This window comes from Neovison vison, chromosome 1 (assembly GCF_020171115.1).
Source record: "Neovison vison isolate M4711 chromosome 1, ASM_NN_V1, whole genome shotgun sequence".
Classification (NCBI taxonomy): Eukaryota; Metazoa; Chordata; class Mammalia; order Carnivora; family Mustelidae; genus Neogale; species Neogale vison.
In genome coordinates, this window is record NC_058091.1 from 15,584,727 (window position 1) to 15,598,409 (window position 13,683).

At 46.8% G+C, this 13,683-nt stretch overlaps 1 protein-coding gene across 1 annotated transcript in view; it reads right to left on the reverse strand.

Moving 5' to 3' along the window:
- MTHFD1L (methylenetetrahydrofolate dehydrogenase (NADP+ dependent) 1 like) overlaps nucleotides 1-13,683 on the reverse strand; it is a 186,223-nt gene that overhangs the window by 60,718 nt on the left and 111,822 nt on the right. The window contains exons 22-24 of the mRNA XM_044244055.1: nucleotides 12,079-12,120; nucleotides 11,160-11,260; nucleotides 10,437-10,614 (exon numbers count right to left, since the gene is read on the reverse strand). Coding sequence (XP_044099990.1) covers nucleotides 10,437-10,614; nucleotides 11,160-11,260; nucleotides 12,079-12,120 — 321 coding nt within the window. The remainder of the gene's footprint in view (nucleotides 1-10,436; nucleotides 10,615-11,159; nucleotides 11,261-12,078; nucleotides 12,121-13,683) is intronic.

Consider the following 13,683-nt stretch of genomic DNA (forward strand, 5'->3'; position numbering starts at 1 on the left):
ATTTGAGAAAGAGAAAGTGAGCAAGAGCATGAGTTGGGGGAGGGGGGAGGGGAGAGGGAGAGGGAGAAGCAGACATCCTGCTGAGCAGAGGACCTCCCCTCCCCCCAACCATGGGACTCCATCCCAGGACCCTGAGATCATGATCTGAGCTGCAGGCAGACACTTAACTGACCAAGCCACTTAGGTGCCTCTATTAAATTACTGAAAACCTGCTTTTTAGTGAAATAAAACTGGTCTATAAATTCCAGAAAAGCAATTACTTAAATTTTTAAAATGTTTTTTCATGAGAAGAATATGCACAAATAGAAAGTGAAATCGAACAAAGCTAAAATAGAACAAAATTTAAAACAAGAGTTAAAAATGAAGCTTCTAGAATCAAAGGAAATGAGGTGTGAAGGTATTACAGCATAGTGGTGTCTCATTTTACTTGGAGGTCAAGTTCTAAAGTCAGCAGCCCAGAGGGTCTCTTAGAAGACCCATGAAATCGCTAAGCAATTAATACTCTATCAAAACTCTAGAGTTTCTTAAGCCCACGACTGTTGAAGGACTGGAACACATTGTTGTTTCTTCTGGAGATGCACGGAATGTTCTATTGTTTTACCAAGGCCATAGACCGGAATTCGTATGTTAAGTGATCCTGGGGATTAAGTATCGTATTTGTCGTGATGAGCATGGGAGGTTGTATGGAAGGGTTGAATCACTGAACACACCTGACACTAATATTACACTGTCTGTTAACCACCTGGAATTTAAATAAAAACTTAAAAATTAAGTGATCCTATGCTGTGATACCAGCAAAATGTATTCCAAAACCCCACAGTACGTTTAAAGACAAGGATTAATGAATAAACATGTTGGCTGAACAGAAATCTCTGGACCCATGGTAATTATGTCAATTCATATTTTATATATTTTTTAAGATTTTATTTATTTATTTGACAGACAGAGATCATAAATAGGCAGTGAGGCCGGCAGAGAGAGAGGGGGAAGCAGGCTCCCGGCTGAGCAGAGAGCCCGATGCGGGGCTCAATCCCAGGACCCTGGGATCATGACCTGAGCCGAAGGCAGAGGCTTTAACCCACTGAGTCACCCAGGCGCCCCCGTATTTTGTATTTTAAATGAGGCATGAATTTTAAACGATCTACAAGTCAACAGCCTTTCTGGTACTTCGAATGAGAATGTAATATGAAACCATCGATGTTCAGTTACCCTGAGCACACACGGGGTAGCAGGGGCTCCTTACAACAGACCTCGATGTCACCGGAGCAGCGCTCGTACTGCGAGCAGACCCAGCAGACCCCTGTATCTTTGAGAAAGCTTGTCCCTGGCTGAAAACCAGCACGTCTGAGCTACTAAAGGTGTACATGCCGCCTTCCGTGAGTCGGCTCACTGAGCAGCTGTCCCGGCTGGCTCCTTGGCTCAGGGGGACCGGTTAGCCCAGAAGACTCCCAGAGGAACCTCGTTCTCCTAAGGCAACCGGGGTGTGTGGTGGATATAGCGGGGGTCCGGGAACGGAGAAAATGCCCATCGCCAAACAGTCTCTGTTTGTCTGTGTCAAACGATGACCCTGAGGAATCCACATGGGTGATCTCTTATACTCTCAAACAGAATGGAACAGCAATGTCAAGAAAGGGACATCAGGAACAGGTGATTGTGACCCAAGTGAGGAAGGAATGGATGTGGTCTGAGCATGTGGCTCTGCCAACTAACACACACGTTATTTTTATGGCACATGTGTTGGTTCTCTTTCCGCAAACCTTGCTTATAAACCTCAATGTGTTAGGAGACTAGTACCAATGAACGCAAAGTGTGGTTTCGGTTCTATTTGCACATGCAAGGAGCCCTTGTTTTTACAAGTGTCTCTTTTAATCTTGGCTGTTCAGCAGGAGTCAGAATTTCCCTCTTGGATCTCCTGGAGATGTGCTTCCAAAGAAAAAAACTCTGGGTGTAAAAATCTCACTGAAGGGCACAGGACAATACAGGTGACCTTTGAGCACGGTGAGAGTTGGGACACTAATCGCCCTCGTCCTACAGTCAAAAACCATTAATAACTTTTGACTCCTGCCCCTTCCCCCAAACTTATTGACTAATTGCTTACTGATGACCAGAAGCTTAGTCCATAAAATAGTTGATTAACATGTATTGTCTAGGTTCCGTGTGTTACACATTGTATTCTTACAGTAAAGTAAGCTAGAGAAGAGACAATGTTATTAAGAAAATCATAAGAAGAAAATACAGGGGCGCCTGGGTGGCTCAGTCATTAAGCATCTGCCTTTGGCTCAGGTCATGATCCTAGGGTCCTGGGATGGAACCCTGCATCAGGCTCCCTGCTTGGTGGGAAACCCATTTCTCCCTCCCCCACTCCCCCTGCTTGTGTTCCCTCTCTCGCTGTGTCTCTCTCTGTCGAATAAATAAAAAAATCTTTAAAGAAAGAAAAGAAGAAAATACATTTACAGAACTCTGCTGTATTTACTGGAAAAGATCCGCATGAGTAGAGCCAGAAGGTTCAAACCTGCGTTGTTCGAGGGTCAACTGTACTTACGACGAAAGGAAACAGAAATCATTTTTTTGATAAAGAATTACTAAACAAGTCCCCAAACTCTCTAATACTGGAGTGACTGAAAGTCCATATGTTGGTTTTCCTAAAAAACCCTAGAGTAGGTGTCTCTTTTGAGGTGGTATGCTGTATGTGGTACCTTTAAGGATACTATCTGTGATAATATCAAGTAACATTCCTTAAGTGGAGATGGATCCTGTCACCTAAATTTACGTCAGAATGTCCAGGGAACGGATGGAGTGGTGGCAGAACGTGGCTGGCTAACATGTGGGGGGACACTGACAGGCCATTGTACAATTCCTGAGCCTTTCTCAATCGGCCTGTGATTTTAGAGCCAAGAATGCATTTCTGGAAACTTTGATCTTAGTGACGTGTCATGTTTCATGTTAGAAGAGAGCATTTAAATGAAATTACAGGAATCCTTGAGGAATGCCCAGCTGAGAGAGACAGAGGCCACCCTTCCTTTCCCATCAGGTGCTATTTCTAGCATCCAGGCAACAAAGCTGGGATGTGCTCTGATGGAACCACGTGGGGCGGAGCAGGACGCGTTGAGGAAGCCGGGATGGTTCTAACCACAGGCTCTGGTCTGATGGAAGCTACCAGGTACCGATGAGTGAGGCAGCCCGTGGGCTGACGGGGTACGTGAGACACTGCAGGCCAGATGAGACCTGACAGGAAACACAGAAGCCCGGGCTGAAACGGAATCTTAGTCTGACGGAGATCTGAGGTGTGTCTGCAGAAAGGGGTGGTTTGGTTAAGGGGAGGCCATGTGGGAATTTGCAGCTGAATCGTGGAAAGGACGCCAGGGACAAGAGGCTGACGATGGGCTTGAAGAAGCCTGGGCTCAAAGACCAGCGCTCGATCGTAATAGAAAGCAGAACGCAAGAGAGTGTAGGATTTCTGAATGAGATGCCGAACTGTCTGGAAAATAGAAGGGGCCGCTTTCTACAGAACACTCCAAACATTCTGTTGCACAGCAAGGGGAGAGAGCTGAAAATGTCAGTGGGAGCAGGCAGGCCGAGGGTAAGTCTGAAAAAGGGAGGAATGAGCCAAAGGAGGTCAAGAGGCCTGAGAGGGGGAGATAATGGTACAAGGACCAGGGCAAAAAACCCCAAACAAACAAACAAACAAACAAAAAGCACATCCCTTCTCCCTAACAGTGGTTTTTTCCTTCTTTTTCCCCAATTACTGGGAAATATAGAAGACATACAGAACATACATATCATTTTCAGTTTTAATATCCCATCAATTATAACTATATATACAATGTGAGTACACTTAATGCCCCAGAACTGTATGTTTAGGAAATGGTTAAAAGGGGAAATCTCACATTATATATATTTGTACCATAATTTAAAAAATTATATGTACACATATAGAAGTATTTATACTTCTCTTTATTTATTTATTTCAAATTTGAGACTCTAGTTGCAAACGCCTGTAGGCCGACTGAAAGAGAGCTCACAAAACCACCATAAGAACTGATGCATGTTTCAGTTTGGATCATTAAGAAACAGAATAAAATTCCTCAACAGCCAACCTAAATACCGCCCCCGAAGCCCCCCCTCAAACAGATCAGCAGGAGAGCAAACTCCCCCAAACACACTCAGAGATCAGGGACGCTGGCTGCCCTGGGCTCAGTCCTCTCTCCTGGCCGGGCTGGTCTGTTTTGATCTCCCTCCATCCAGTCCCCGCTGCGATCAAGAGAGTGGCTTCACACAAAGCACAGGAAAGACCTTTTAATAAAAACAAACACTATCCTCTCTCACTGTCAAGGTTAGAGGAAGGATATGAAGATGATTTTCAACATTCACTCCTGATTTCACAAACACGAGTCAGTCGGATTTGCAAGCTGACTTTCTGGGCCCCAGAGCCTTTGCACAAGTGACTGACTTTTTACTCCACCACTAATGGCTCTCAGTCCTAATGCAGAGAGAATGCTGGTCATCTTCCTTTAATTTGGCACCTTTCATTTCTCGGTACAAGAGGAAACTTGGCTTCTAATTCCTGGTTTCAACCCACGTGACCAGGAAACCAATTCTAGAGGCTAACACAGTCACCTGTGTTACAAGACAATTTATTTTTAAGGTTTTATTGATTTATTTGACCGACAGAGATCACAATTAGGCAGAGGCAGGCAGGGGCGCGGGGCCACGGAGCAGAGAGCCCGATGTGGGGCTTGATCCCAAAGGCAGAGGCTTTAACCCACGGAGCCACCCAGGCGCCCCTACAAGACAATTCCTGAAGGTCAATTCAGGAAGTTTTCTCCGGAAGTGAATGTGAAGAGAGAGGGACCGCTAATCTGGGCTGCCTGCTTCCTATGTTCCTGCATTTTACTCTGAGGCTTTCCATTTGGTCCTTGTGAGGCTGTGGCCACTTGGGGCCATTGGTGTCAGTAATCGACATGGTTTTCTAGATAAAGAGGCTGAGGCTCAGGGGGAGGAGTCAGCTTGCTCAAATCAATATCCACCACAGGAGGCCCAGGCAAGATTTAAACTTAATTCTCCATGACCTCCTTTCTTCTTTTAACTATAATATGTTTTCCCTTCCATCAAGTGCCCATTTGTTTCGGGGCAAGTCCCTCACCTTCTCCAGGCGTTTGAAACATGGAGTTGAGCCCACACACCCCAAGGCACTGGGTGAGATGTGCTTGGAATAATGCACGGAACAGGGATCTGAACGCTAATAAACCGTAAGATTCATTTTTCTTTCTGCTACTATTTTCCTATGTGCTTGTGGGAATGGAGCGATTATATGGGTCAACGATAAAGATTTAACTGTCAAAAGTCCCACTACAAAAGGGAAAGTTACAGAGAAAATGACTTCTGGGGGAGTGTGATCATCCCAAAGGAAACCTTAGGAACTTAAGTTTAAACATGCTTATTCTCACCAGATACATTTCCTTTAAGCAATTAGGCCACTGCATCTTATTCCCTGTTTTATTAGTTTATTTTTTTAGATTTTATTTATTTATTTGACAGACAGAGATCACAAGTAGGCAGAGAGGCAGGCAGAGAGAGGGGAAGGGAAGCAGGCTCCCTGCTGAGCAGAAAGCCCAATGCAGGGCTCTATCCCAGGACCCTGGGATCATGACCTAAGCCGAAGGCAGAGACTTTAACCCACTGAGCCACCCAGGCATTCCCATTTTATTTTTTATTAAAAATTTAAAAAAAATTATTTTTAAGTAATCTCTACATCTGACATGGGGCTCAAACGCACAACCTCTGAGATCGTGTGAGAGTTGCACACTCCACAACTGAGCCAGCCGGTGCCCTTCTTACCCCCTGTTTTAAAAAGTTAATTTCAGAATTAATCGCCAGCTGCCCCCAGTTCCATAATCAAAAGATGCCTACTTTAAAAAAAAAAAGTTTTCTACTCTTGTATTAGAGGCAACTCTGGGGGCACCTCTTAATCTTGGGGTTGTGAATTAAAGCCCTGCAATAGGGGTGCGGATTATCTAAAAATAAAATACTTTATCCTTTTTGAGAGACAGTGAGCCCTAGCGGGGGGTGGGGGTGGGGAGGGGCAGAGGGAGAGGGAGAAGCACACCCCCCACTAAGCAGGGAGCCTGATGCGGGACTCCATCCCAGAACCCCTGGGATCATGACCTAAGCCGAAGGCAGATGCTTACCCGACTGAGCCACGGAGGTGCCCCTAAAGGTAAAATCTTTAAAAAAATAAAGAAGCTACTCTGATAAAAGATGTTCAGAACTGTTGTCTGAAAAACAGTGGTTGCTTAACTCCGTTTTCTGTCAAGTTCAGCATGGAAGCCCCCCACGCCAGAACAGCCTGTTTCCTGCTTCAACTCTGGCCTCCTCACCATCAAGCCTCTCACCCTGGGGGTTGTCCCCCCCCACAGTATCTCTGAGGTCAACTGTTTCTTCTCCTCTCTAGCTGTTCCTCCTTCCACTGGGGTTTTGAGATGATTTCGTTTGAGATGATTTCGTTTGATTTCCAAACGAAAGCATCACGTCCTGTGCTCCTGCACTATGTCAGATGCCTCCACGTGGTCTCAGGTGACCTTCTTCGTAACACAGAACCGGGGCAGAAACAGGACGCCATCAGGCCTGCAGGGAATGTGTTCTTGGAGGAACACAGTCTGGGGAGATGGCAGAGGGCCCCCAGGAGTCCAGTCTGCACTGAGAAGCGAAGGCAGCGGGGTGATTTATCCAAAGTACTTTAGTATTTCTTTTTTCCTGTAGGGCAATCCTACACATATCAACCTGCCAAGTGTGGAAGGGTTCGTTGAGGGGGAATGAAGAGTCCCAGGAAAACCACGAGTTAGTTTGTAAAGGTTCGCCAACACGATATAAGAAATGGCGAGGGAAGAAACGTTGAGCTGTGTTACGGAGTGTACCAAGGAATACCGATTTCTAGACAAGATTCTAAATGATCTTCTGTTATCTAAAATCATCTTGCCAATGTGAGGAACACAACTCTTAGGGAGGCGATAGACAGTGAAGCAATCATTCTTCTTGTTGTGCAGTGATATGCTGAGATGCTGTTGGTTCTCTAATAAATAATTATACGATCCACATCTAATTTCTGTGTTATAAGAAAAGGGAGAAGAGTATGCTGCCAAAGAGGCAGGAATCCTAGTAAATGCAGGGCTTTAGTCCACAGTATAATAAATTTCCCCCCCATTTATAGGAAAGCAGACATTTTGACAGCATTATCTCCATGTGGATGGGAATTCAGAAAGAAAATTAAAATACTGGAAAGGAAAGGGATTCATTTTTGGGGTAGTGCCTGTGTGAGACAGTGTAACTCAGAAATACTTCTCTTAACCCACTTTCTTTTCATTTGGGAAGGTTTCCTTAAAAAAAGCCCTACTGGGGCACCTGGGTGGCTCAGTGGGTTGAAGCTTCTGCCTTCAGCTCAGGCCATGATCCCAGGGTTCTGGGATCAAGCCTTGCACCGGGCTCTCTGCTTAGCAGGGAGGCTGCTTCCTCCTCTCTCTGCCTGCTTGTTATCTCTGTCAAATAAATAAAATCTTTAAAAAAAAAAAAAAAAAAAGAAAAGAAAAGAAAAAAAAAGGAAAAGGAAAAGGAAAAAACAAAAAGAAAAAAGCCCTACTTTGTGAAATCCTTCATTCAGAAACTGCCTTTGCCACTCAGAGTGGGCTAGTTCCACATCAGTCGGCAATGGTCGGAGGCTCCTAGAGCAGGCCAGAGAGAGCGAGGCCCCGACGGGGATTTCTGTGAGAGGGCCCAGGGCGGGGACAGGCACTGCAGACCACCAGGCAGACTCGCCAGGGCAGAAAGCCCTGGGAAGGAGCACAGAGCATCCCGGCTGGCCCCCACGGGATGGTCCCTCTCGGAACGCCCACTGCTCAGGCACGTCTAGCTTCTGCTTCCTCCTTCAGGGTCAGAGAACGAACTTCTTCCAGCGAGATCATTTTTTTCTTTACGCAGAACCCAGGTCTCCTCCCTGTACGGATCCTCACCCCTCTTCCCCCGACCCCATAACCCAGAACACGCCTGTCTCTTGTTCCTGACATGGTCCTTCCACATGGTAAACCTTCTGCGGTCTAACCATCCCCAATTCAGTCCTGCAATTCCTCCACTCACATACATTTACGGAAGGCCCGCAGCGCCCCTCACTTTGTACGGATCCTGTGCCTGTCACCGCCGTCCTTCCTCTGTGGGCAGGTCCCCCCTGTTAAGGAGTCGTTCCCCCACCCTGACCCCCGCTTTCGAACAAAGGCTGAATTCTGGAAAACAGAGCAGGGTGATCACCTCCTTCCTTCCAGAGACTCTCCCGGCTCCGCGCCTTTCAGGGAACGGGACACTGGGCAGTTGGGCAACATCCTTTGACTCTAGTTTCTGGATGTATAAATGGGGTGAAAACCATCAGTTCCTACTCAACACGGACGTCGAGGTGCAAGCAGCTAATAAGCATGAGGTGCCTCCACGCCTGGCACCCAGCAAGCCCTCGGGGAGCGTGAGGCTTAGCAATAAGACTAATGTCAAGCAGGGGCGCCTGGGTGGCTCAGTGGGTTAAGCCGCTGCCTTCGGCTCAGGTCATGATCTCAGGATCCTGGGATCGAGTCCCGCATTGGGCTCTCTGCTCGGCAGGGAGCCTGCTTCCCTTCCTCTCTCTCTGCCTGCCTCTCTGCTTACTTGTGATCTCTCTCTGTCAAATGAATAAATAAAATCTTTAAAAAAAAAAAAAGACTAATGTCAAGCTATTGGATGACGGGACTCTGAACGTCGATAATGCCGCTTGTCCTCTATGCCCCTATGCTGTTGGTTTACGCATCTGAGCTGGAAGGAGGAGCAATGTTAACATCCGTGACATCTGAGAGACCCACAGGGTATGCAAGGGATGAAGGACTGGGAGAAGCGGCCACCGGCTTAAATGCTGAGCGCTCGGATAGACACGGGCTGTCGATGGGGACAAATCCAGCAGCCAGAGCCGGAGCTGCAAGAATTCGAAATAGAGGTGCAGGCAGGGGCGAGATGAACGGAGGGAGGTCCTGAGAGGTTCAGATTCTCTGACTGAAGGCTCCTTACGCAGCTGTTTAAAAATGCATTAGCCGATCGACCAACTCTACTTCTGGGTGGATGACCCCAAGGACTGAAAGCAGGCTCTTAAAGAGGTATTTTTATACACATGTTCACAGCAGCATTTTTTATAAGTCAAGAAGCGTAGTTAGTCAAAATGGCCACTGATGGGTGAGTGAATCGACAAAATGTAACCTACACACACAATGGCAGGGATGTGCAAAAACACGGGTGAACCCTGACATTACTCTGAGCAAATGACGGAGACCGAGTGTTTGCACGCCCTGCCCACCCCCCCTTCATCTGCTGAAGACCGACTGTCAATGTGATCAGTGTTAGGGGACATGGGGACTTTGGGGGCAACTAAGTTGATGAAGTTAGGACGGGGGGCTTTCAGGGTGACGAGGTGATGGGACCGGAACCCTCATGAATGGGATTAGTGACCCTCTGAAACAGAAACTAGAGACCCCACTTCTCTTTCACCCGAGGATACAATGAGAAGATGGTGGTGCATGACAGAGGAAACCAGCCCCACCAGACGCCTGCTCAAGCCTTGACCTTGGACGTCCCAGCCTCCAAAACTGTGTGCAATGAACTTCTGCTGTTCACTGGTGACCCCGTCTGAGCTGTTTCTTCCAGCAGCATGAAAGGACCGAGATGGAGAATAAGCCCATCATGAAAAAGACAAGAACTGGATGGTTTCACTTATATGAGATAGACAGACCAGTCAGACTCATAGAGACAGAAAGTGGAAGGCTGGCTACCAGGGGTGGGGGTGGCGGTGGGGCGCGGCAATGGGGAGCTGGGGTTTAACGGGTGTAGAGTTTAGGCTTTGCAAGGAGCTCTGGAGATGGGGGAGGGGGCTGCACCCCAAAGTGAACGTACTTAACGCTACTGAGCTGTACACCCCAACACGGCAGAGACGTTGAGTGACAGGTCACGTGTATTCTACAACTAAACATATATTATAAATATCATACATACAGCTCCAGAAAACCACAGTGAAAGACGAGAACCATGGCAGAAATGGACGAGGAAAACACTGCTCCTGATTTCACAAGCCTTAAGAAGTCGCTCAAAAGACCAAGCCCCGAATGCGTTAGCTGTCCAACCCTGTTCCCCAAAGCCCTCCTCGCCGAGGCCTGCTCCTGGAGAGTAGAGCGGAGCTTTGAGAGCACAGGTCCGGGGGCAAGGAGAGCTTGTGTCCTTGGCCACCAGTGTGGGGCAGGTGGCTCAACCCCCTTCCCCTGCAGCTTCCATATCTGGAGGGTTGCTGTGGCCAATAAACAGGATGAACGCTACCAAATTCTCCGCACTTGCCTGATGCACAGTGGGGGTAGGAGAAACGCCGGTCTCACGGCCGCTGAGCTTACCTGAACGTCATACAGGAACCGGAAGCGGCTGCCCTTGTTGGCGGCATCCCTCACAGCCCGAGCCAGCTCCACGGACCCCTTCCCGCCGACAGACCAGTGATAGCAGGGGACCGCATCAAAGGCTCCAGCCCTCCTTGCGAGCTCACAAACTAAGTCAATCTCGGCACGGGTGTCGGTCCTGGTGAGGAAAATGTTTGCGGTTTTGCATCTGTATTCATTTAGTGATGTTTTTAAAGAAAGACTAACCGTTTATACAGAACTTTGCTCCCTAACACTGCATATATTTTCAACATCAAAAGTGGTTACATTGTGTTTAAATAAATCAGACTTAAAGGAAAGCATTGAGGGGAGGAAGAAAAGCCTCTCCAACAGGACTCAGATATTTCAAGTTGTTAAGGGTTTTATTGAGAAAATTCCATAACGTAACCCTTTGATCATCCACAGTCTTTCAGACAGAAACGCTGGGAGGAATTAAAAAAAGAAAGAAATAAATAAGAGCCAAGGAAAGGTTAACTCACTATATAGATTTCATTTCCCATAAACATTTGAGAGACTTCTGCTAAAATGAAACCGACCCAATCCAACCCCAGCAAACAGAAGGAGCAGAGTATTTCTATATAGTTTCAGATGAAGCCTTCGAAAGACCAGACTCCCTCCAGGCACCCAGAGAGTTCACAGGGCGGCCGGCAAGAGGACCACATGCGAAGCAGCGGCTTCACTTACTTGAAGACATTCAGAGCCACGATAACGGGGACCCCAAAGAGCTGAGCAATCTGGATCTGCTTCTGAAGGTTACAGCAGCCGTCTGCCACCAGCTGGATGTTCTGGAAGGAGACCAGGCCCCCATGAACGCCTCCCACCAAAGCTGCCAAAGTACGCTGGCAAGTCCACTCTGGCAGGTTCTGCTTCCATCCCGCTCCCTTCACCGTCCTAGAAGCTACGAAACAAGCCCCTAAAACTTGTTTTCCTCCAAGAAAAGGTGGCGTACAGAAGGAGGAGGCTCAGAGGCAGAATAATTTCTGAAATCTTTCTGGGTCCAATGGTGTACCGGGGTCCTGGGCCAGGCGGCTATTCCTGCTGCTGGCTGCTGGCCGGGGCATAAGCAATGGGCCTGCTCTCTGTCGGTTGGTAGACAGGAGGGCACAGGGCCCCGGGGAGGGTGAGGAGTGTGGGTCAGCCATTCTGGGCTCAAATCCCTGGTGCCACCTGTAGGAGCCAAGAGGTACTGTTGCCAGTAAATCAAAGTCTACCCAAGAGCTGAGGAACTCAAGCGAGTGATAGAGCCAACTGCATATGCTCCAAAAGACAGCTCCCCCCTCCTCCCCACCCCCAGCAGAAGAATATGAGGTATAAGCTTCATGTTTGTGTCTGTGCTGGAGACTGGGCTCCTGTTCCAACGGCCGCTCAGAGGGCAGGAAGCAGTACGTACGCGAAGCCTACAGTCATTATTTCTTGCGAATGGAAAGTTAACTGAATGGACTTTATCCCTCATCCCCACTCGTTTCCTCTAGGATCATGAGAGAAGTGGTTTTCAAGAGGCCACTGGTGGAGGGATCATTCGTGACTGAGACCCAGCGGCTAGCCCACGGTTTGCTGGATTTAAACGGTTCTGCGCAGACGCCTTCGGGGCACCTGTCCTTACCTCCTCGGTGTACTCTTTCTTTAGCGGGACCCCAGCAGTTACCTGAGACAAGAAAAGGCAAAAATGAAGGGAAAAAACCCATGAGAATACTTATTCTGATACTTGTCGCATATAAGAGTAGCCAGATAGGTTGAATTTCTAGCTGCTTTAGGGAAAATGCATGCAAATGAGCCCCACTGGATTGCAGTGTTTGCTTCTGTAGGAGCTGAAGGACCTCCTTTCTCCCACCCTCTCTCTGGCCCACACACCTGCACCCACCTCCAATCCCATGCTCGCCTGGCAGGAGCACGGCCCCCACTTCTGTCATTCATCTCCTGAACCCACTTCCATGGAAGCCAAATACATCCACAAAGGCATGGCCATGGTAGTGGGGAATTCTCAGAGCACATGCCTTTTACTGAACTGCACCCAGCAGGCCGGGCACGCTGAAAAGCCGAAATATATTGAAAAGACTTGAGTGGATCGGACAAGGGTAACTCGCTTGGAAACTAGCAACTTGCCAATGTGGTTGCCTATCTGGAGGCTTGGTTTTCTTATCTTTAAAAAAATAAATGGCGGTTAATTGGCATTGTACTAAACACTGGAGTGAAGAAGATTTATTTAGTTGTTACTGGGAATCCTGACCAATTTATTCTGCCCCCTTTGTTTTTGCTTAAAAAAAAATTTTTTTTTTTTTTACTCTGACAAAGATCTGAAGGAAAAACAAATCATGGTCACTTTTCAGAAAGCTGCATTTAAAAGCACAAAATGTGCTTTTAAACCAACAACTGGCAGCCCCAGCTGAACCTAAGAGTCTTACTGGAAGCTCTTAAGAAACACTGATGTCTGTCTGGGTTCCACCCAGGCCAATTTAACCAGGATTTCTGCGAGTGAGACCCAGGATCAGTAACACTGAGAAAGTCCCCAGGTGATTCTAACTGGAGCCAATATGGAGAACTTTCTCACTGATGCCCATTATCCTAGCATAGAATGAGACTTATAATTTGAATGAAACCTGACTTATACAAGGTGTACCATCATTCTCAATAAATTCTAAATAATGTTAAAGTAATTGCCATTACTCTTCCCTTTGGGTGGCCTATTTTTCACAACAACATAGAGGGTGGCAAGGGCAGTTTAAAGATGGAGTACTCAAGTTGAGTAAGTAATATAATTTGTAATATTAATAGATTAAAGAGAAAAACCATACCATCTCAAGAGACAAAGTCATTCAACATTTATTTAGAATAAAAACTTGACAAAATAAGAAGAGAAGCCAGTTTCCTTAATTTGCTAAAAAACATACAATACAAACCTGTAGAAAAATCGTATATAGTTAAGAAGTATTAAACATATTCTCTTTTAGATCAGGATAATAAAAGGAGGCCCACTGTTACCACTCCTACCTAACACTGCACTGCCAGCTAGAAAGACCTGGTTAGTGACAAGAAAAAAGCACAAAGATTAGAAAGGAAGAAACAAAACTGTCATTATTTTCAGACATGATTGACCACATGGAACTCTCAAGTGTCTACAGGTAAATCAGTACAATTTAGAAGACAATTTTAAAGTCACAGGGATGTAATGTATAGTCTGTGACTACAGTTAATAATACTGTACTACATA